General features: G+C 41.8%; 1 protein-coding gene across 1 annotated transcript in view; it reads left to right on the top strand.

The window, feature by feature from the left end:
• The first annotated feature begins 4,538 nt into the window (after positions 1-4,538).
• The window catches only part of LOC101726611 (guanylate cyclase soluble subunit beta-2-like), a 66,323-nt gene continuing 47,950 nt past the window's right edge, over positions 4,539-22,911 (top strand). The window contains exons 1-3 of the mRNA XM_087197389.1: positions 4,539-4,566; positions 6,516-6,715; positions 10,053-10,126. Of these exons, the coding sequence (XP_087053515.1) occupies positions 4,554-4,566; positions 6,516-6,715; positions 10,053-10,126 (287 nt within the window). The 5' untranslated portion in view covers positions 4,539-4,553. The remainder of the gene's footprint in view (positions 4,567-6,515; positions 6,716-10,052; positions 10,127-22,911) is intronic.

The raw sequence follows: 22,911 nt of genomic DNA, 5'->3' as shown, positions 1-22,911 counted from the left end.
TCTGTGCAGAGGCCCCTGATGGCACTTGTCATAGGAGAGTCTGAGCTCACCAGGGTGGCTTAGGGGGGACTTTCTAGAACCCTTATGGCTTCATTTGGTCAAATGTATCACTATCAGCTCTCAGAGAGGCCTTTCCTGACCACCTCACCTCACCCTCTCCATGCTGGAGTCCTTTCTATTGTGTTCACTCCGACCTAACACATGTATGTGTGCACACATGTGTGCATGCACACAGTGCCCATCAGATTATGAGTTCCATGAGAATGAAAATTTAGCTTGTTTCAACTTTGTTCCCAGTGCCCAGAACCACACCAGTGACTTCTTAATGGATTGATGGACAGAGTGCATGAATGAAGTGAGAATAAGCTGAGATCTGTAGAAAGGCATGAGGCATACAGATGTAAAAGGGTCAAGGCTGCAGGGAGGGATTTAGGATGAGGATATATTGTGGAAAAAGAGCTGTGCTAGGGGCCTGAGGCACATTTGCATGGGTTCAAAGCAATCATTACTTCATTCCTAAGGTACTGTGTATTTACTACCACTCCCATGCCCAGGTGCCAAGCACGGTCCCAGGCCCTGAAGGCAGAGCAATGAGACACAATTCCTGCTGCTAGAGCATTTAAATGTGGGGAGAGGCATATAGACAACAAGCAGTCAGTATCAGGGACACTATGAAAATGCAGACAGAAAAGTTCTGACAAGTTCTAGATGGTTCTGAGCAACAAAATCATCCAATCTGATTTCGTTTTTAAAAGATGACGCTGGCCATTGGGTGGGGTTTGACTGTGAGGGCAGAAGGGAAGGTGGGAGATCAGCTGGCAGCTCTGCAGAGGTTTGAACAAGAGACAATGGTGGCTGAGACCAAGGAGCGAGGAATGGATATGATGAAGGACGATTGGATTTAGGGTCAGCTCTGAATGAACGTATAGGCATTTGAGCCAGCTGTGAATGTGGTATGGGGATATGGGCTTTTGCCTGAGGAAGGAGTGATGGGGATTCCATTTATGAAGCTGGGTAAGGGAGAGGCTAATTAAATTAGCAGGGAGGGGGGTAGGCAAAGTCAAGAGTTCTATTTTGAATGTTAACTTAGAGCTTTCTCAAATAGAGATTTCCAATGGGAAATGAGATCTTTTTGTGAGGGCTCAGGGGAGTGGTTGTGTCTGGAGGTGTAGCAGTGGAAACTATCAGTGTAGTGCTGGACCGAAGCCATGAGGAGATGAGGTCATGACAGTACTGAGACCTAAGGGAGAGAGTGGTGGATGACTGCAGTCTGGAGTAGCCAACACTTAGAGGCTAAGGAACATTTACAGTAGGAGCAAGAGAGGCATGAGGAAAGGTCGAGAAAAGTGCTTTAGTGCTGGAAGGATGGAGCACAGATGGGGGAAGGGAGGTGGTTTAGGAATCACCAGCATGTGGGCATGTTCTAATGCCAGGTGAGGAAAGCAGTCTTGATTTTGATTCAAAATGAGATTGTGCACAATCTGGAGATCTTGGTGACTCTACTTATGAGACCCAGCTCCAGATGCCTGGGCTATTTCTAACACTCCCCCTTCTCAGGGGCAACTGAGTGCAGACAGGAACCCACAGGCCACTGGAGTCTTCACCTGGCTTAGATGTCCCTTTCCTGGGTGGTCTCTGGACTGCATGGGGTTGAGTTGAGAGTGGATTTCAGGTCACAAGTGTGCCCTCATCCAGTAAGCAAGCTACCCCACTTTCCTCATTCTCCCAGTGTCTCCTCCAAGATGCAGAGCCGGCAGCTTCAGCAGCTGAGTGAGGCCCTCTAGTACTTATTTTCCTCAAATGTGAATCAGGCATGATCAAAATACTTCTTAACTTATGGTGAGGATTAAATGAATTTACACCTGTTAAAGTGTCTGTTCTGCACTGATTGTTTAATTATGGTTTTAATGAAAGAATGTTGATTTACTGTCCACTTAGGACATTTAAAAATTTTACCACACACTCTGAAAACACCAATTCCTATGCCCACTGGCCAGATGGCCTCAGACATTCTGCTCAACTTCTACAGCCCTGGCCCTTATTTGTAACATGATCATATAATGACCATGAGTATCTTCATGGGGCAGACACAGCCCTGGCTCCACATAGAATAATGACAGAAAAGCACTCAGTGCTGCGGCAGGTGTACAGTGACCGCAGTCAATACTGCAGCTACTATTATTATCAGGGCTGTCAAAAAGCATCCATAGACAAGTTGCAATCAGTACCTCCTTACATGTGGTACCGAGATCATTTGATTTATTTTTGGCTTCGCCTTTCTGGAATGGAAGAATAAATGCGGTCCTAAATAAGCCCTTACCCCGACTGCCAGAGTGTTTGGCTTCTCACCTCGTCTCGCCTGATTTCTGAATGTAATGTATAAAGGCAAACGCATATTCACATTGCAGCCACAGGACCGCCACGGCTGTAGAAGATCACAGCTCCATCTTTCGCGGAGGGGAGCTGCCACTCGGAGACTTCTTCATGATTAATCCATACTGAGTCGCGCTCCTTCCCTGGTCAGGACTTGCAGGCTTTGGAAGAAGTCAACTCCTCACAGCAGTCTGTTGGTAAGCGGCACTTTGACCACACGGTGGCGCTCCGGCCCCACAATCCCGCGGTTCCTCTGCATGTCACTGAAAAGTTTAAATTTAAACTGAAACAGCCTTGCCCTCTTGTTCTTGCCAGATATTCTTGTCAACTGCCACCCAAAGCAAATGGGGAGCTGTTGGCTGTAGTGGAGGCGATCTGGGCTCTGTCGCTGATTGCCACTCTTCCTGCTCATTGCCTGGGTTAAGGTTGCAGAGTGTGACCTCGAGAGTTCAGCTCTTCAGAACACCGCCGTGGAGACCATGTATAAACCAAACGTCATCTGCCGGTTGGTAGATGAAAGAAGATGAGACTACACAAGACGGTGAGATGACTCTCCTGGAAAAAACATTTTTTTTTTTTAAAGATACCTCTTGACTGTAATACAGGCCTGAGCTCCTTTGGGGAAAAGGGCATTAATACCAGCCCTGTTTATTCTTTTCTTGGAAACATTGTAGGACACGAGCCTGAATTTGGAAACCAGCTCTACTCCTAGCTAAGCTGTGGAGCCTCAAGGAAGCTGCCTAATTTCTCTTTATCTCCATGTTCCCATCTTTCAAGGGAATCAACAATGAAGGACTCACTTTTGTAGGCTTGAGGTAAAGAGGAATGAATATTAAGCAGAACCAAATGAAACTGCTGATATTCATTATTCTTTGACTGTCAGAAATAGCAATTACGTGTGATTCATCCTAAAACATGGAAAGTGCTTTGTACCAGGCACATTGTGAGGCTTGGTAAAAATGAGCAATTGATTTTACATTCAGAAAAATAAATTACTGTATCCGCTGAATTTTTTTCCCCTGAAGACTCTTACTGATACGTCATGCCCTAGTTTCTGCATGCTAACTAATGTTCCAAATATGAAAATATGTCTGAAAGAAATCTGGCATTGTTTTAAGAGACAAGATCTTGCTATGTTACTGAGGCTGGTCTCAAGCTGCTGGGCTCAAGTGATCCTCCCCAGTAGCCGAGACCAGAGCCATGGTGCCTGGCCTGGAAATCTGGCTGATTATTAGCTTTACCTTTGGCCAAGTCCACCCACCTGAAGCCATTTTTAAGTGAGATGTTAGTCCCACCAAAGGACTAAGGCTCACCAAAGATCAAGGCTCACTGGGTACTACATGAGTAAAGTTGAGCTCCTTTCCCTGCACTGTTCCCCGCTCAATGGAGGTCTCCCTCTGCACAACTTCCCTCTCTGTACTTGGCTTGATATGGAAATTTACCCCTCTCTGCCTTTCAGACATATACACACCAAAGTTTATCTGTAGGATGTCCCCTACCTTCTTTCGTGAATATCAGCTAGGCATCAGCCCAAAGAATAGATAGTATAGTTATTTTGGTAGATGTTTTCAAAGCCATTGCCAAAAGGATTGAGAATTTCACACACCCGATAGGCTTGTGTGAGAGTACTTTGCTCAGAGGGGCATGTGGGACCCCAACCGTCCAGCCACAGCCTGTGACCCGAGACACCAGCCTCTACTGCTGCAGGCTTGGCAGGAAGCCAGCATGCCCAGAAATTGGAGATACATGGCACCAAATTGGAGCAACACAACCACTGTGAGAGGGAGACCCACCTGCAAGAAGGCAGCCAAGGTCCCAGAAATGCAAAACGCGCTCAAAACCCAGATAATGAGGATGTATTCTTCCCAGATTCTTCACTTTGAGCTTTCCTTCTCATTTCTTTCCTTGAACAATAGAGACTTACTCTAATGACCTCTTTATGGTGTACCTTGCTCTTCCATCCTTGTTCTATGAAAAAGAAAAAGGTTGTGTTTCTCTTTACATCACACCTAGACCACCCTGTTGGACCTTTTTAGATGTCACAGAAGACATATCAGTGAGGCTGTATTTGCATAACATATATCTAATTTGGGGGCTAATGTCTGACATCCGTGCACCAAACATGAATTAAGGTTAAGAAGGCAGACACAGCAGAGAGCATATTGTAGGAGTCAGTGTGTATGAAATTCAAGAGTAAATCTAATCCACAGTGAGAGCAATCAGAAGAGTGGTAGTTGCAGGTGATGGGGCTGGCTGAGAAGGGGCTCACATGAATTTACCGTGACAATGGAGATGTTCTATAGCTTTATCAGAGTATGAATTACATGGATATATACATTTGTCAAAGCTCATAGAAATGTTCATTTCGGATAAACAACAATAGCACCATATTTCCTTGAAAATCAGCCTAGCCTTGTCTTACCTGCTTAGCAGCTGCTCTGTAAGGCAGGTAAGGGAGATCGGGACTGGCATTTTTGATCTCCAGTTTTCAAGGCTGATTATTTTCCAGCTAGGTCCTATTTTGGGTGAAAGGGGATAGTGAAAAATGTCCCTTAAAACAATGATCATAGTATGGGCAGGAGGGCCCCTGATGTCACAGAAGAGAGAACATTTCCATATAGTGAAAATTCCTCCCTGGCTGTTTATGCAATTGAAAAACATATAAAACGTCAGCCAATTTTCCAGACAGTTTCAAAATCCAGGGACGTTTTTCTCCATGCACGCACTTGTCTATGTCTTTTCAAATGTTTACAGAGTATTTACAAAAAGTAGTCCTTTGGGTAGCAGTTGTAATTAGGGAAACTGGCAGCGAAAATTAACACATACCATAAAAGAGGGATAATTACTCCATTGCCATATACAATATTATTATCAAATGGTATTCACCCCGGGATCCAATTGGTCCGCACTTGCTAGACCTCCTTGTTATAGGGAAGACCCTCCCTTTCTTGTTACCCTGAGTATGAGCTGCCACGTTCCACGATGATGTGCCATATGGTACTTAACATCAGAATCAAAATGAGCTGTGCTTTTTGTGTGAGATGCTGAAATTTATTAGAAAATCAGAAAGCCTAATTTCCACCAAGTTCCTGGGACCTGCCATCTGCTGCATGAAAAAGAAAAAGGGATTTTTTAAAACCATTTACTTATTGTGAAATGTGAGCATGCGGGTGTAAGTATTTGAAAAAGCAAGGCAGGGGCTGGGGGCTGTAAGAGAGAGCCAGAGCAAGCCCACTTGGCAGGGCAGAAAGAAGAATTGTCAGCTGAATGGTGGTGAAGGCTGGGAAGCATAATTATGGAAATCATCTATTCCGAAGACTTTTTTCTCCCCCTGACCACATGTCCCTTCCACACAGCATACAGAGTCCAGGTTTTGCGAATAGGCAAAGTCCCCATTTCAGAAAGAAGTGAGGCTTAACCAGGTGCTGGTTTCTCTGAGTATTAGATCCCTCCGCCGAGCAGAGTTGGGAGTTAAGACAGGAGTGTAACCAACAAGGGTGCTGAAAAGCCTCAATGGATAGAGCACCAGGGAGGTGCAGAAGAAAGGCAGGCTTCATGGGCCCGGGCTCTGACAGGGGGAGGGCCAAAGGGAAACCTTTTAACAAGCTGGGATGCTGAGATCAAGATGTTGACCTGCTTTCTGGGTGCATCCGATGTCTGGATGTTGACCTCAGTGGAACCCTTGTCAGCTTCAGGAGCCCGCATCTTAATCATGAGTTACAACCATGCAGCTGCCCCCAGCTTCTGCACTGTATCCTGGTTTTATTGTTATTTATTTGTTTTTACCCTTGTTTTTACACCAAAGCTCGAGGACTGTTGGAACTGCTGCAGGCCTCATTCACTGGGTCTGGTGATTGGCCGAGATTCTTGCTTCTGACCTCAAGCAATGCACAGGAAATAGGCCTCTGGCAACAGCCTATTGGAGCTGAAACAGAACAAAGACAGGGTGGGAGCATCAGGCTTTCAGGCACCAGGGGTCTTTAAAGGGTGGACAGCTGGTTGAGGCAGGTCATTCTTGGAAAGAATGGTTTAATTAGAGGCCCCTTCCTAATAATCCCACATACAAAGTAGCCTTCCTGCAGGAGTCTACTCATATTTCTGAAGACAAATTCAGGGTTCTGTGAATGCTCTTATGACCCAAGCATTTGGGAGCAGAGCTGATGCCCTCAGCCCCTGCTCTCCTCAGGTGCTCATGATGGTGACATCACTCAGGCAGGTGACCCAAAATGATCTGTCAAACAGAAAGATGAGTGACTTTGCAAAAGCCTGCCAGGTTTCAGAAATCTTGGCTCCCATTTCAGTCAACCTCACTGTGGAGGAATGGAGCAGAAGAAAGGCCAAAGTGAGTTTCTGAATGTGCAGCTGGATTCCCTGGGAACAGGTGATAAGCCTGAGGGCCCAGCAGGACCAGGATGTGTCCTCTTTCATGCTTTTCCTCCACACAAGTAGCAAACTGGCAGCACCACCCCTCCCAGTGCTCCACAGTCTCTGCTGCACCAGGTACTGGCTCCATGCTCGAAGGATGGCACTGCTGTTGTGTTGGTACCTCAGGGAGGTGCTGCGAGTTTCAGGCTGAACCCCTGAGAGTCTAGCAACCCTCGGGGTGCCAGATAACAAGTCCCACTCGCTCCTGGGCAGGGGCAACTTATGTTTTACTCCCCAGTGACTGAGGGTTCACAGTGGGCACCTTGCTTGGAAGCTGGTGATTAGTTCCTAATTTCCCTCTGGACCACCCGCAGTGTATAAAACCAGCTTCTGGAAATGCCACAGATTCAACTGAACCACTAGATCAGGAGCTTGGGGTCTGCCACGGTCTCTTAGGCCTGAAGACAAACGGCTGGGCAACATGGTAAGCAGCTGTTAGAACCCTCGGTTCTGATGCCCTACCCAGCTCTTGTTGGTTGAGTACCTACTGTTTAAGATGCAAATTCCCTAAGAAGCCTGGCTATAATCTCTTGGGTACCATGGCCCTGTGCTTTTATACCTATTATAACTAAGAAGAAAACACCATTCTCATCCTGGTTTTCCAGAAGAAATAATGGAAGGTAAGATTTCATAAAGGGCCAGAGTCAGAGAGTAAGACTTGGAGTCAGCCCTCTTGGTCTGACTTGAGAACAATTACTCTATAACCTCACGATAGTCTTCCAACAGAGCAACACTATTATTTCCAACTTAGCTCATGAACAGACTGGGCTCTGAGAGGTTAGGCAATTTATCCAGGGACACACAGCAATAGGGCACAGAGACAAAAGTCCATTTGGCTCCAGAACCCAAGTCTTTCCCTCTAAGCTGTACCCATGTCTGGGCTCACTGAGGCTCTGTTGTGCCATGGAGCCTCATTCCCAGCCAAATAGACTGTGAGCACAGTGAGACTGGGCATGGTATGTGAAAAGTCATCTTTACAGGAAGCCCTTAACATTTTCAGAGGTTTTAATATTTCTTTTGAATACTGATGTTTCTCAGAAATGAGAAAACTAGGCCTAAAGTCTAGTTTTTTCAACCTGAAAGATTCGGGGACGGGGGGCACCAGCCCACGAGAGCCCTGGCCTGCTAGTTGACCTAGCTGGTTTAATGGTGCGAGTTCCAGAGTGTTAGTGGGGTTCAGTGCTGGCTAGTGATTCTTGCCCATTTCCACCAGACCCCAGAATGTAGAAGGAAGGAGAATGTCCTACTCAGCATCCCCTGCCATCTAGGTCTAGGACGTGAGCAACAAGTATCAAGGCCCTACTGCACCCTGGGCACATTATGTGGGATCAGCCTCAGTTGCTTCTTTTTGGTCTTGATAGAAGTGAAGTACTCTGTTTTCAGTGGGCAGGAGAAGGCATACTGATAATCAGCAGAGAGTGAGCTGGCTTCACTATGACCCAGAAGCTTGGACCCCTGGTACTTAGTTATGCCACCACTTTTGGGGATGGTGAACACCAAAGGCAACTGCTGGGCCACGTATCTCACTAGCCCTGAATTAATCAGACCAAGGCGCATAACTATGTGGTTATGGTGAGATTATAATGCAGCAGCAGCCTATGGATTACCCTCTGCCTCAGTTTTCACTGTTACACAGCAGAAGGTAGAATCAGTCACTTGGATTTCAGCCAGTGAGCATGATGCTGTCATTTGAGCTGGTGTTCTTTTACCAAGATTACTAGAAGAAATAATTACAGTTTTTGTTAATTACTAATCTTGATTGATTTGAAATACCTGGGAATATTTAAAATTTTTCTTGAGTTCAGACTCTAGGCTTCAACTGAGTACTCATTTACACAATGAGTAATTATTGAATGCCTACTACATGCCAGGCACTGTCTTGGTACCTTAACCAAAATATAGATAAATGACAATTCTTAACCCCAAGGAGCTTGTGATTTGGCAGGAAAGAGGAAGAACCTTGCCCAGTGCAGAAATACCAGATGTGCCTGGGGAAGGGTGGCAGGCATTTGGGTTGAGCCCAAGGCTGCAGAAATGGGTGTCAGAGTGAAGCACACTAAGACAGCTCCAGAGTGTGCCCAGAATGCCAGGCTGGGGTACAAGTCATGGGGCAGGTAGAGACAGAGAAAGGTGGAGTCAAGTGTGAAGATAACATGACGGTGGGAATTGGAAATACAGCCAAACAGGAAACACACAGGGAGGGAGCTGTGAGGGCTTAGCATCCCTTTCAGAAAGGAGCTGCGTGAAATGAGCGTCTCCTCTATTCTGTTGGCACCAGGGTCTCTTTCTTTGAGAAATTCCTATCTATGAAAATCAAGACGTATAAAATAAATCTTGAGCTTGATACTTGTGGGACAAACGGATTCTTCACTTTAAAAAGAAACACTCTAAAAATTCAGCTGACCCGGTGCTTTCAAACAATCCAATTGCTCACAGACCCTTAGGTTAGAAGCCCTGAGTTGAGGATGGTGGGATAGCCAGGGTAGAAGGGCTGTCCCTACTGAGCAGGCACAACTGTGGACCCTCCCTTTCTTTTTTGATGGAGGAAAGAAGAAAGCATAGATGAATAAGTGTATTAGAAGAAAGTTCATTCTGTTAATCCGGTTCAGTTATTTATTTATTTGCTGTGCTAGCTATGGAGCCCAGGGCCTCACACATACGAGGCCATCACCTTACCAGCAAACTACACCTGTGGCCCATCTTTCTTTGCTGTTGGCTTTACCTCTATTTTTCTCCATTCTCACCTCTCTACACACACATCCAGGCCTAGGTTCATTTGATAAAGAAAAAAAATTCGTTCTTTCCATTGTGGATCTAACCTGAGGTGTTAGATCTCTCCACTTTGCCATTGTCACTAAACTCTGTTCTTCCCAGACAGCTCCTGACCCAGAGAAGATTAATATGAGCTGTAAGCACCTCCTTTAACCCCCTCTGATAATAATCTGATTGGAAATTTGGAGATTTAGTACATATGTTTTCTCTATGGAAACAATACAAGTGGTGGGCTGTGAGGTTTGCCCTGCATCAGGTGGGAGTAAGCCCAGCTATGAAATGAATAAAGTCAGGGGAAACTAGGAAAAGGTTCAGTGGTGGGAAACCTATGGTATGCGAGCCACAGCAAGCTGTTTGTTATCATTGAAAGCTCTAAAAGTTTCACCATTACTGGAGTTGGTTTCCCCAAGGACGACACTGCATATTTCCTAAATAATTTTGTGTTTTGTTACACACACTTTCCCTTTTGTTTTGTGTTCTAGTATGGATTTATCAACACTTGTCTTCAGTCTCTTGTGATAGAGAAATTTGGTGAAAAGACATGGGAAAAACTGAAGTAAGTATATTAAAGGAAAGCTGAAGTATCCTTGCAGTAACTGGCAAGCCTCTAATTTTTTAAAGGGTTATAGCTTTATACTGACCTCTTGATCAAGCCAGTTAGTTAATTGACTCACTATAACATTATAATTTTATTCTTCAAGAGACTCAGATACTAGGGAGATTAATTCAAGTACCTTCACCGTACTAACTAGATACAAGAAAAACTTAATTAACTGTCTTTAAGAAAAGCATCAGTCTCCATTCCTAAAACCAAACCTAAAATAGGGTCCCAAGGTAAATAATGCCAACATGATTATTCTCACTTTTATGTCATGAATGAATTCTCCTTTTTCTTTCTAATCATGGAAGAAAAAGCAACATTATTATTTCCATTACACATAAATGAAGTTGCTGGTCAGGGAAGGGTGTATATATATATATATATATATATATATATATATATATATATATATGAATCACTCCTTAGGTATTCTTTAATTTAAAAATTTTTTATTTTAATGTATTACAAGTAGATATTAATAAAGAAAATATAAAGGCCCTTTTATGAAAAAATAATTTTTCATAACAAAATTATTAGAGAATAACCATAGTAAATACACTGTGTATCATGATCTTAAAGAATATATTTTCATTTGCTAGTCTCTCAGCTCATTTCCTAATAATACTGTACCTTTTTTGCATAAAATATTTTAAGTATTGACAAAGTATCTCACATTCTGTATAATTTTGAACAACTTCTTCCTATTTAATATTTATTATTCTTTGCGGTCCTTATTTACTTTCAGTTTCTCACACCAGAGAGACAATGTGATAATTACATATGTGTGTTCGATTTATTTCACTTAACAGTATGGTCTCAAGGTGTGTCTATTTACCTAGAAATGTCTCAAGTTTATCTTTCTTTATGTATGCCTAGTACTACATTTTATAAAAACTCACTTCTTTTGGGCATTTGGGTTGTTTCCAAGATTTAGCTATTATAAACTATGCCACTATAAACATGGGTATGCATATATCAATGTGGTATGATGCTTTTAATTCTTTGGGGAAGATACCCAGAAGGGGAATACCTGGGTCAAATGGGACCTCTAATCCTAGTTTTTTGAGAAATCTCCACACTGATTTCCACAGTGGTTGCACCAGTCTACACTCCCACCAACAACGGAGAAGGGTTCCTTTCTCCCCACACCCCTGCCAGCATTTGTTATTGGTTGATTTCATGATAGCAGCCATTCTTTCTGGCGTGAGATGGAATCTCAGCATTGTTTTCATTTGCATCTCTCAAATGACCAGTGATGTTGAACATTTTTTCATGTATTTATTTGCTGTTTCTATTTCTTCATCTGCGAAGTGTGTATTCATCTCAGATGCCCATTTTTGGAATCAGCCCATCTTTTGTTAATTTTTAGTTTTTCCTTCCTGGCTCTATCCAATAACCTTTTAATGCTGTCATTTACATCTCCAAATAGTCTCATCTGGCTGCTTTCTTGGAGGCTCTCAGCCTTAAAATGCTATAGATTGGGCCTGAAAGGGTCTTAGAAATCACCTTGTATATTGAAAAGAGAGGAATACAAAAATATGGAAAGATGATTGGCTTTCTCAGTTAATCAATGACATGCAAATTAAAGTAATTAGGTACTGCTTTGCCTATTACATTTCCAAAAAATTTAAATGATAATAACCAATTCTGCTTAAGTTGCAGCAAAATGGGTAATTGCTGATGGCGTTGCAAATCAATGCACCCCTTTGGAAAGTAATTTGACAACATGTACCAAAAGCCAGAAAAATGATCAAATCCTTTGAAATTGTGAGTTCATTCTTGAGAATCTATTCTCTTAGAAACATACACTTCTACACACACACAGTCCACAAAATATGTAATATAGCTTTATATTAGTAAATAATAAAAGAAAAATTAAGTCATTTGTGGTAAAAAATAAACCAGCAAACAAATGGAATGACAAAAGAAATATGCATCATTGTGCAGTGACTGCAAAGCCCATAAAATTATCTGTAAAATTTCATGATGATATTAATTTAAAATGCCCAAACAAACAAAAAACAAACATTTACATAGTTACTAGGTAAACCAGAGAAAAGAAAAAAGACTAAGAGAAAAGCCAAAATAATAACTTAATTGAATTAGGAGGATGAAATACTAGATGCCTTTTTCTAGCATCTTTTTTTACTTGCCAATTTTTTCTGTTTTTCATTGCTTTTGTAATATAAAAACAACTTAAAATTCTTAGTGCAAAATTTTCCTTTCTCTCTAACTCTCATTTTTTCAAATAAAATAGAAGCAAGAGTGCAGTGACTTTTTTTTTTTTTACAACCATGAGGCTCAATCAAGGCAGAGCCAGGCTCTGTGCCATTCCGTGGCCCATGTACCTTGTCACTCACTGCAAACCACTGTCCATACACGTGGTGGCCAGACTGACTCCCTTATTTTAGGTAAAGGCAGCCCACGCGTATTTCTTCAGCACCTCGGGGTAGTTCACTTAGAACTCCATAAATTTGGATGGGAAAAGAGTGCCTCTGACCTCATAGATATGATAAATACACATTTATAAATATATAAATCAGAGGAACCTTGGACTGGTGGACTGGTGGGCTTTTGAGAGGTCATTTAGACCAAAGATCTTTATTTTACAGGTGAGAAAACTGAGGCCCAGAGAGGTTAAGTGGTTTGGCTGAGACTGGGCAGCCAGGGGGCAGCAGGACCAGGATGTGATGTCACTGTTGTAAAGTGCTTGTCATCCACCGGCTATGTTGCCTGGGGAGAGAAGCATTTGATAACTGAGACTTTTACAATGGCCATTGTGTTGCAACAGGTAACCTTAGAAGGGTTAGAGGAAGGAAAACAACTGCTTTCTTACAGGAAGCCTGTGCTTTAGGCCAGGCACCTTACACAGTGACCTGATTAAAGCCAACAAGAGCACTGTAAGGGAACTCTTCTTTCCTTTCTGAGAAGGAGGTCTTTGGTGGAGGCAGCAAGGTACAACAGGACCAGGACTCACACCGAGGTCTGTGACTGTAAAGACTTCTCTTTCCATTAGGCCACTCTGCCTTCAGAGAGGAAATGAGACTAGAAAGGAAAAAGCATCTCCATTTCTGCTGAGTCTCTGGGTGCAATAAAGGGCATCTCTTTGCACTTGTGTGTACTGGATGCCTACAGTATGCTAGGTGCTGTGAAAAACCTGGGAGGATAAAGAATCAAGCCTTTTGCCTGCATGCTTTTGTAATCTGCAGAAGCTTTACATGTGTATCTGGAACACAAGATTTTGGGTGCTGAAGACCCATGTCAGATGGGACAGTGGAATTTTTTGTTCTGATAGAAACTGGACAGGGGCATTGTCAGCTAAATCCTTGTGCCCCTTTGCCTGCCATAGGATTAGCTGCCCCTGTAGAGGCATGATCAGTCTTAGCAGGAAGAGGAAGGAGACATGGCAAGTTCAGACAGGCTATAGGGTGGATGTTCCAGGATGTGGTAGGAAGCCACCTTGTATTCTCACAGGTCACTGGACATGATTGCAAACCCCTAGGAAACTGGTTGGATTCAATAGAGACTCTGGGCTGATGGGCCAAAGCCCAGAAGCAATGCTTACAGTCTGTATAACCCTGGGCATAATACTTTACTCTATGGTCCAGCTGTTTCATCATTAAACAGTGATAAAGGTAGTAGCCACACCCACAGAGGGTGTATAAGTGTTAAATGAGATAATACAAACCAGACAAAGGAAAAAAATGCCTGACCCAAGATGAGCAGTTAACAGATGTCAGCTACTGTCATTGAAATTGGCGCTTGCTACTAGCTCATTTTCAAGATACAAGTCCTCAGATGTGTTGCAAAAAGTATAGAGGGACAATAGGCTGCTCATCTCACTGGAACAGATTCAAGTCTGGATCTGCTGCTAAGAACAGCAGACCCAGGGTTCTTGAGCAGGTTGCTTCAACTCTTTGAAGCTCTGGTTCCTCATGAATAGAAGGGAAATGATGCACCTGTCTTCTAGGGCTAAGGACAGGAATAGCAGAACAATCTGCCCCAAAGCACCTTGTAGGAATTCAGTAAGCATTGCTACACCCCTTATCCAATCTAAAGGCACAATGTTACACAGCAGGCTATATTTGACATTAATAGAAACCTCTGCTGTGGGTCACTGTGCCTTCTGTCCTGAAAAAACATCCTGGAAAAGCCAGACCTGGCTACCTAAGGCTAATATGACTTGATGGATTGCTGTGTCTCTGTTCCTCTTTTCGGAGTGAACCCCTGACACCCTGTGTGGGCCACTGGCTAGCCTTTCCTTGAGGGACCCTTATAATTGCCAGGGATCAGTCTGTGAGAGTGAAGGATTGATTTTGTTAATTAATTTTCTTGACTCAAAAAATTTGTACCATCTGATTTTCTGGTTATGACCTTTAGCCTCAGCTCAGCTGTTGCTCAGAGTCAGTCCTGCATAGGATAATGGCAAAGGCCCTGGAAATAGCTGGAAATAACAAGAAATAGCTAGAACATGTTGGAGCCAAGGTAAAACAACAACATGCTCAGCTCTGTCTAGGACAAGCAGCTGTGAGGTACTGTTCAAGGAAGGCAAGGACTCTGCCCTCCCCTGTATTATGGAGTGTGTGTAGAGTGACCAGCTACTGGAACCTTCTATTGTTTGAGATGCTCAGCACATCATTCCAAATCAGGCTTCCATGTGTAAGTAAATGGAAGAGATTTTTTTCCCTTTAAATTCCTTGGGGTGACCTCACTGAATAGAGGGAATGTTAGCTCTTCTCACCTTAGCATTCCCAAGCAGACAGGGTGCACTGGCATCCAAAGGAACTCCACGGTGATGAAGGACATTTGAGCTAGGGGCGTAGGCTTGCAGGGAAGTAGGTTTGCAGGGGAATCAGAGAAACGATACTGGGAGCCTCTAGAGAGCTCAGCAAGGCCATTTCCTGAGTCTCTGTTGCTAGGTTTTATCTCTAATTTTCAAGTATCTGCTTAACGGAATCTGAGAGGATATGTTTATATAGTGAACAAGATGCATCTATGTGATTGCTTTGGAAATGCATCGTTAAGGCAAAAGTCAAGCCTCTTTAGTAAGTCCAATCAGCTATGAAAATTCACCATATGAGAATCTGCTCCTAAAAAGCCTGTAGTACAGACAACTCTACTTATAAAACAGATTAAGGCAAGATTATTTGTGGTGCAAAAGGATTTACTTTGGACTACATTTGAATAACAAGTTCCCTAGTGCTTTTAAAATGGAATTTTTGCTGGAAAGAAAAAAACTCATCAATTCCTACACAAATTTTAAGAAGAAATGATTAGGTAAAATGAACTATGTCTCCAGACCTTATGACATAGATGTTATTTTATATGAAATAATCAGAAACAGATGTTTCTCCACCTTTGTTTGCTTTATTGATTTCCCTCTTACATAGTCTAAATTTATAGATTTCTAATTATGAACCACTATTTTATAACCTTGTGTCTAAAACCTTTATGAAAACTTAAAAATGAGAAGCAACTAATAAATTGGGAGGAGTCAAGCCTTTGGAATCATTTTCCTGGCTCCCTAGCTATTTTGACTTGGGCACATTTATTCAATAGGTGATTATTTAGCTCTTAGCTTGTGTTGAGCAGAGTTCCAGGCCCTGGGGGTAACAGTGAAAGAAATGACAAGGGAATGTCTCTGCAGATGTATTTTAGTGTTAGAGACAGAATATAAATAAGTAAATGAATAAACCAAAATCTTTCAGGTTGTGCAAAGTGCTATAAAAATAGAATATTTGAAAGTGATTGCAGAGAGAAGATTTGAGTTTTCCTGAGGTAGTATTGAACTGCAAGCAAAGAAAGAGCCACCCTTTAGTCAGGGAAATATTAGTGTCCTAGGGAAAAACAACGGCGAGTGCAAAGGTCCTGAGGTGGGACTGTGCTTGGTGAATCTGAAGCCCAGAAAATAATCCATTGTGACTAAAGAAGTATCCTGAATGAAATATCTGATGGGAGATACAAACAGACAACTCATTGAGGACCATAATATTTACATGCATAGACGATGAGAAGAAATTGAAATTTCATTCTAATTGTCATGAGTTATGGAAGTCTCTCAGTCTTACTGGACTTACTTGTAAATGAGTTGGTAATGGTATTTACTGGTCCACTTATGAGGCCTAAGATGGCTTACAGGTGAGGTAATTAAACGTCCCCATGAACCTTGGTTATGGAACTTAGTCCAGAGTTTTGCTTTCAAGGATCAGCAATGCACTGTGTGAGGTAGAGTTTAAAAGAGTTAGTGCAAAGATTCAGAAGACTCATGGAGCTCAGCAGCAGGAAGTACTGAGAAACCTCAGAGGAAGTAGAAGACAGCAGCCTCTCTATGTCTCTGTGTCTTTCTTTTGCCTACTCTAGTTTCCTGATTCTAACAGAAAAGTCTCTTAAAACTTCCACACTTTTCTATATGCCCTTTGGACTCAAGAGCTCACATCATCTGAGTGTCCGTGTCTCAATTTCTCCATTCCTGCTGCCTGAGGCAGTGTCTGATGGGCCAGCAGGGTCCCAAAGAAGGAGTTATGGGTATAACATTAGGATTGGCATATATTCTCCAGTATAAAAACAGATGCATGGAAAAGGAATGAATGGTTCAATGAATTTAGGTGTGGATGAATGGAAGAAAGATAAAAGGGTGGGAGATGGATGGATGACAGCTGAGGTCAAACCAGTCAGCATGGGAAGAAAGCAAATAGGATCTCTGTGCCAGGACTTCTGAACCAGTGGTTCATGGATGCACTTGAGAAAACAGAGTTATCTGAACTTACCTATGGAGATGCTGTATACATGAGTCTATGTGTATTTTCTGGGGAGAGGGTTCACAGTTTTCATCAGAATCTCAAAGAGCTCTATGATCTAGAAGAATTCCGGAACCATTGCCTATACACTCTTGGCATTTTTGTTTTTGCTAAGTAGAAGTGCTAAAAACATTCTGAAATCTCAAAAAAACAAACTTTCAAGTACAGACAGTCCCTTACTTATGATGGTTTGACTTAGGATATTTTGATTTTGTGATGGTGAAAAAGTGACATGCATTCAGTACTTCCAAAGTGAAATTCGGATCTTTTCCTGGCCAGCAACATTTGGTACAAATCTCTGATTCTCTTCTGATGCTGGGCTGCAGCAGTGATCTACTGTACCCAGCTAGTCACATAGTAAAAGTGTACCGTATTGTTCAATAAATTATGTGAGATATTCCACACTTTATTGTAAAATACACTTTGTGTTAGATGGATTTTGCCCAACTGTAGGCTGATGTAAGTGTTCTGAGCATGTTGAAGGTAGGTGAAGCCAAGCTATGGTGTTCGGTAGGTTAGGTGCATTGAATGCCTTTTGGATTTAACACATTTTTAAGTTATAATTGGTTTATTGAGATGTTGCCCCATTGTAAGTTGAGGAGCATGTCTATATTGAAAAACTATTTGAGCCAGAAAAAATCAGAATGGCTTCCATCTGTCCCCTTTTCTGCTATGCCTTCTTCATCCTGTTAACTCAACATGCTCTTATCCCTTCCTTTGAGACTGAAAGCAGTCTTTTCCTCCAAGTTCTCTAGCTGTTCCATAAATAAAGCCTAGTTAAAAAGGAGCTGAAAACAAACAGCTATTATTTTTAAGCTTTTATCTGAGTGCTGCTCTCTTCCCATTTCTGCTCATTCCTGGCTGTGAACTTGTTTACTGATTTCATGCCCCTGTCTCGAGCCAGACCCATCAGAGGAAAACTTAGAAACCAATGGTGTAGGAAATTAAAAAAATATAGTTAGTTTTATAATATTTTGTATAAATTAGAAAATTTTTCTGATAAAATCATGAAAGGTAAAGCTTGAGAAATATTTTTGTTTAATAGGACTGTATGGGCAATAAATTTAGCAGGAGTAGAAACACATTTTGAGGTCTGACACATGTAATTTAGAAGGCTTTCTTTAAAAATATTAAAAATTATAAATAGAAATTTATATACAAAACCAAGTATGTATCAAAATAAAGGAATAAATTTAAAGTTGACATATAACATAAATACTAAAAACTCAAAGATAACATGTTTTTTATTACTATCATTCATGAACTAACTGACCTGTTTTGATAATGTTTCCCTGATTTTTGGCAGCATTTAGTTTCCTGATCATATGGCAATGATTTTATGTATTTTCTGTATAGAGAATAGCATAGCTATTCCTCTAACACGGCTGGCTGGAAGTTGTTTTTATTGTATTTTTTTGGTACAGGGATCAAACTCAGGACCTTGTGCTTGCAAGGTAGGCGTGGCGCCACTGAGCTAAATCCCCAGCCCTGTTTTTATTGTATTTTATACTTATTGGTAGCTTAGACAACTTTCTTTGGCACATTCATGGTGTCCTCAGGAGTTTCTTGAGGAGGCCTGCTTCTTCCTTGAGGTGGTTTCAGGAGAATTTCAGCCCTTGACCTAACTTCTAGCCGCTCCATCCTTCTCTCTCACCTTCAGGGAAAGTGGGACCGGGTGGCCTCACAGGGCATCTACAGCTTCTCCTTCAACACCTGCTTTGAGGTCATGTTAGGATCTGGATGCTGGTTGAGTCCATGTGGAGCAGGTGGTACAGGGATGGGGGGACTATAGCTCCATCCAGAGGAATGGAGGGTCATTCAACAGCAGTTTGGGGAAACCCTCTAGGCTTGAGATGGCAGAAACTAAAGCGGGTAGAGTGGGGCTACTCCCTGTCTATCTTGGAGGGAGCTTCCAAATAAAATCTGACTCATTCTTGGTTTAAATCAAAATAAAACATTTTGGTTTTAGGAAGCATTTATACCCTTAGAAATTATAGAAGACCCCAAATATCTTTTATTCACTTATTATTACTTAAAATAATACAAACAGTGAAAAGTTTTAAAATAGCTATTTTTAATTCATCTAAATATTAAATCTTTATGTGTTTGCATAAATAACACAGTTTACTTATTTTTTTGAGACCACATCTCACTACATAGTTCAGGCTAGCCCTGAAGTCACTATGTACCTCAAGCTGGCCTTGAACTCTCAGCAATCCTCCTGCCTCAGCCTCTGGAGTGCTGAGATTACAAGCATATGCCACCACACCTGGCCCAATAACATAGTTTAATAATAAGTAACTATATTATCCAAATAAAAGTTTAGTGAGAGGACATTGTTTTATGTTTCTGCAAATCTTTTTACTGTCTAACTCAATAGAAAATAGCTGGATCCTATCTTTTGAACTCTATAATAGCTTGATTTTACCTGTTGCACTCTGTCTTTTGCAAAAGTGGTGTGTGGTTTTGGTTGGAATATATGAATGAAATGTGGATGGAAGAACTTTAATGCACTTCTCAGATAATTGTGGCTATTTTCTTTAAGGCCCACAAAACCTTGACAAGTGGCAAAGACAGTCACAGTGTTGAATCTGAAATGGTACCAATGACCTTCTTCATAGTGTGTTATATTAAAATGCTGTGATCTGAGTTACACTTGGAAAGAAATCTTTTTCCATTGTTTTGTGCTGTCATGTATTAGTCATTGGGAAACTATTAGTTTACCAAGTCCTGCAGGTCTTACAAATGCTGCCATGTTTCCTTATCCAACATGAAAATCGCATTTGCCAGTATCCTCGCCACAGTCTGACCAGAGACACGCCTGTGAATGGGAAGCTTACCAGCAGCAGATGCGAATTTCCCCAAAGTTCTCACTTTTATTTGAAAGCTTGAGGTTTATCACTGACAACACATTCTGCCAGTTATTTCCCTTGAAGTGGCAGGCTTTGTTCATTTTTTAAAGAAAGTGTCTGCCAACTATCCAAGTCTGAGTAACCATAGTTCATCTGTCAATGGTTCTTCCAAGTAGAAATTATTTTCAGAAAAAAAAGTAGTTAATTCAGCTCAACTCAATCGTGCAAGTGCTTTTCCTCAAGGTGACTATCCACACTCTTGTATGTAGCAGAATTACTTCATGTGTCTGTATTTCTCTTTTTGTCCTACAAAATATTTAAAAGATGTGTACTCAGGGTCTATATTTACTAAAATTGATAATTATCACTGACTCCAAAAGTACAATCTGCAGTGAAATTGACATTTTTTTGTGTATGTGTATGGTAGCAAAGAGTACAGTGACAATCAGAAAAGAATATAATGAGAAATATAATTGGTTCAGCTTCCTTGAGTCATGATTTGGCACCAATCATGTTTTACTCACCAATGTTTTTTCACTATTAACTCAAGTAGTAAGCAGTGAAAAAAAAGGCAAACGATGTCTTAATTTTGTTATGAAAATAACTCCTACCTCACAGATAGTTAAAAACACCTTAGGGTCCCTTGAGGGGTTCCATAGTCATACTTTGAGAACTGCTGCTTTAAGGACCAGATTCTTTCACAGTGAATCAGTGGTCAGGTGGGATATATCACTGGTATCAATTCCAGTGATACATCATTTGACCAATTCCAATATTATCATTGTAAAGATGAAGAAATGCAGGCACTGTGAGATTTGTTCCAAGTCACCCAGGTAGACTATGGTAGGGCCAGAATTAACTCCGAGATTTCTTCTTGACTCACGCAGAGTGAGTATGTACACCTCTCTCATGTGAATTCCCAAATCTCGTATAAGTATGGATCTGGGTCCTATAGTGTGCCAGGTCCCATGCTAGGAATCGGAGAAGAAAGCAAATGCCATTTTCCTGAGCTTTAGATTTGGTAGCATAAAAACACACAGATGTGTGAATTAGAGGTTATCTGCACAATCAGTACTTAGGTAACACAGGGAGCCTCAGAACTCAGAGGGGGACCATGTGATGTGCATGTGTTGTCCAATGACCAAGTCAGTAATTCTGAACTTGAGTTGTGAAGGAGCTGGATAAGAGGTAGTGAGAATCTACCAGGTGGAAAAGAGCTTGTGCCAGGTTGGGAGGAGAGAAGTGTGAAGATCTGGTGGAATGGAGGTGCAGGGGAGATGGCCAGCGGGTAGTGAGGAGGGCTAGGTCATGGAGGGCTAGAGATGTCCAGCTAAGGATCTGGACTGTCAAAAAAGCATGAGGAGCTGAGGAAAGGCCAGGCAGGAAGGCAGGCTGGTGCTTTCTCTAACTTCTAGATGATCACAACCCTTCAACTCTCTAGGCGCTAGAGTCCTCAAATACATCCGTGTCACATAGCTACAGGCAGGTTTGTTATATGAATTCCTCACTTATAGTAAGGGAGCTCTTAAAGGAATAATTTCTCATCACTTAAATGGATCCTGTTTCCTTGGCCTAAAATTTGTTACAAAGTGCTTTGCATTTTTCCTGTGAGCTTTGTGACTCACTCTGAACTTGGAAGAACCATTACATCATCAATTTAATAAGGTGGAGTAATGTAAGATCTATCATTCTTAATTTGTTCCCTTGCTGGATTGAATCTAGAAAAGCTTTCTAAGCAGTGGCTTCCAAACAGGGGGAAAGTGGTTAAAACCATAGAGTCCCAGACAGGACCTCTGAGAGCTCAGGAATCTCTAGGCCTGCTCTACTCCCCAAATTATTCTGATACTTATGGCCTGGATCTTGTGTCCTACCCAGATAATTTGGGTATCCCTAGTTGGAACTAACTAAAGAGGAGTACATATTTAATGCCTTGCTGATCCAACTAAATATTTATCCCCTAGTCTCTTTCTATTCTTTCTTTTTTGGTACCAGGAATCAAACTCGGGACCTTGTGCTTGCAAAGCAGGTGGTGGAAGCACTGAGCTAAATCCCGGGCCCTATCCCCTGTTCTCTTGCATGTGTGGACCTAAGTACCTATGTGGCTGGCATCTCTCATGCTGTGTGAAATTGTTCTTGCTTTGTAGGAATTGGAAACACTGAATTCTTCATGTCTCACATTTACTGTTTTCTAACTCCCAAAGATTTTAAAATGTTTTCTGATAGTCATTTTTCTCTCCTTCCCTTCTTAGTAGAATCTTTGCTATCTCATTAGAAAATGTCAATTGGTTTGTTTTTTTTTACATAAATTCATGGTGAGCATATTGTTTTACCAAAGCAGTTTGGATGATTATACAAGCATGTGCGTTGATTGTGGGAAATGTTACATGCAAGATCACAAAAATTAGTAAATGAGGCTGGAAATCCCAGTGATCCTAACTTTCTGAACATGTCTGGCATCCCAGTAATGTGCGACACCTATATAAATCCAAATAAATATTCAACACTAAAGTACTACCAGTTCTGTATGCAGGAAAAGAGATTGCCCAGCCTAGATGGGGGTGAATGGGTGGTCTCCTCAGAGAACTGAGGAGAGCTGCAGAGTTTGTTATATTCCCAAGAGTCCCAGAATTTACATCATCCTTTCTGGGGTCTCCACAACAAATTATGACAGTATACCACATTTAAATTGGGGTCTTGCCCGTTATGTCTCCATTTTGCTCCTAGGCACATAAGGAAGGTACATGTTTCAAAATGGTCATAGGCCCCTGAAGAGCAAGTAACCCCAACATGACACAGAGCTTCCCACTTAGAGGAGTAATGGTGGTTTATGCCTGGTCATAAACCACCTAGTCTGTTCTGGGCTCCACATCTGGCTTCTCCGAAGTGCTATATCTGATAATGCTTAGAAACCACTGGACCCAAACTAGAAATCTAACAGGTGGAGGGAAATTCAGAGACCATCTAGCCCAGTAACCCTCAAATGTAGGCGAAAGGACCCTAATCTGTGTGACAGTCCCCCACAAATGTGTGTCAAGCACAGTGCCACTTTCTAGTTTCAAAGATAAAAATAAGTCACAATGCCCACCCTCAA

Source organism: Heterocephalus glaber, unplaced genomic scaffold (assembly GCF_053883595.1).
Source record: "Heterocephalus glaber isolate CG9 unplaced genomic scaffold, H.glaber_assembly_v1.0 deba00001666, whole genome shotgun sequence".
Lineage (NCBI taxonomy): Eukaryota > Metazoa > Chordata > Mammalia > Rodentia > Bathyergidae > Heterocephalus > Heterocephalus glaber.
This window is presented reverse-complemented; position numbering and strand designations above follow the sequence as displayed.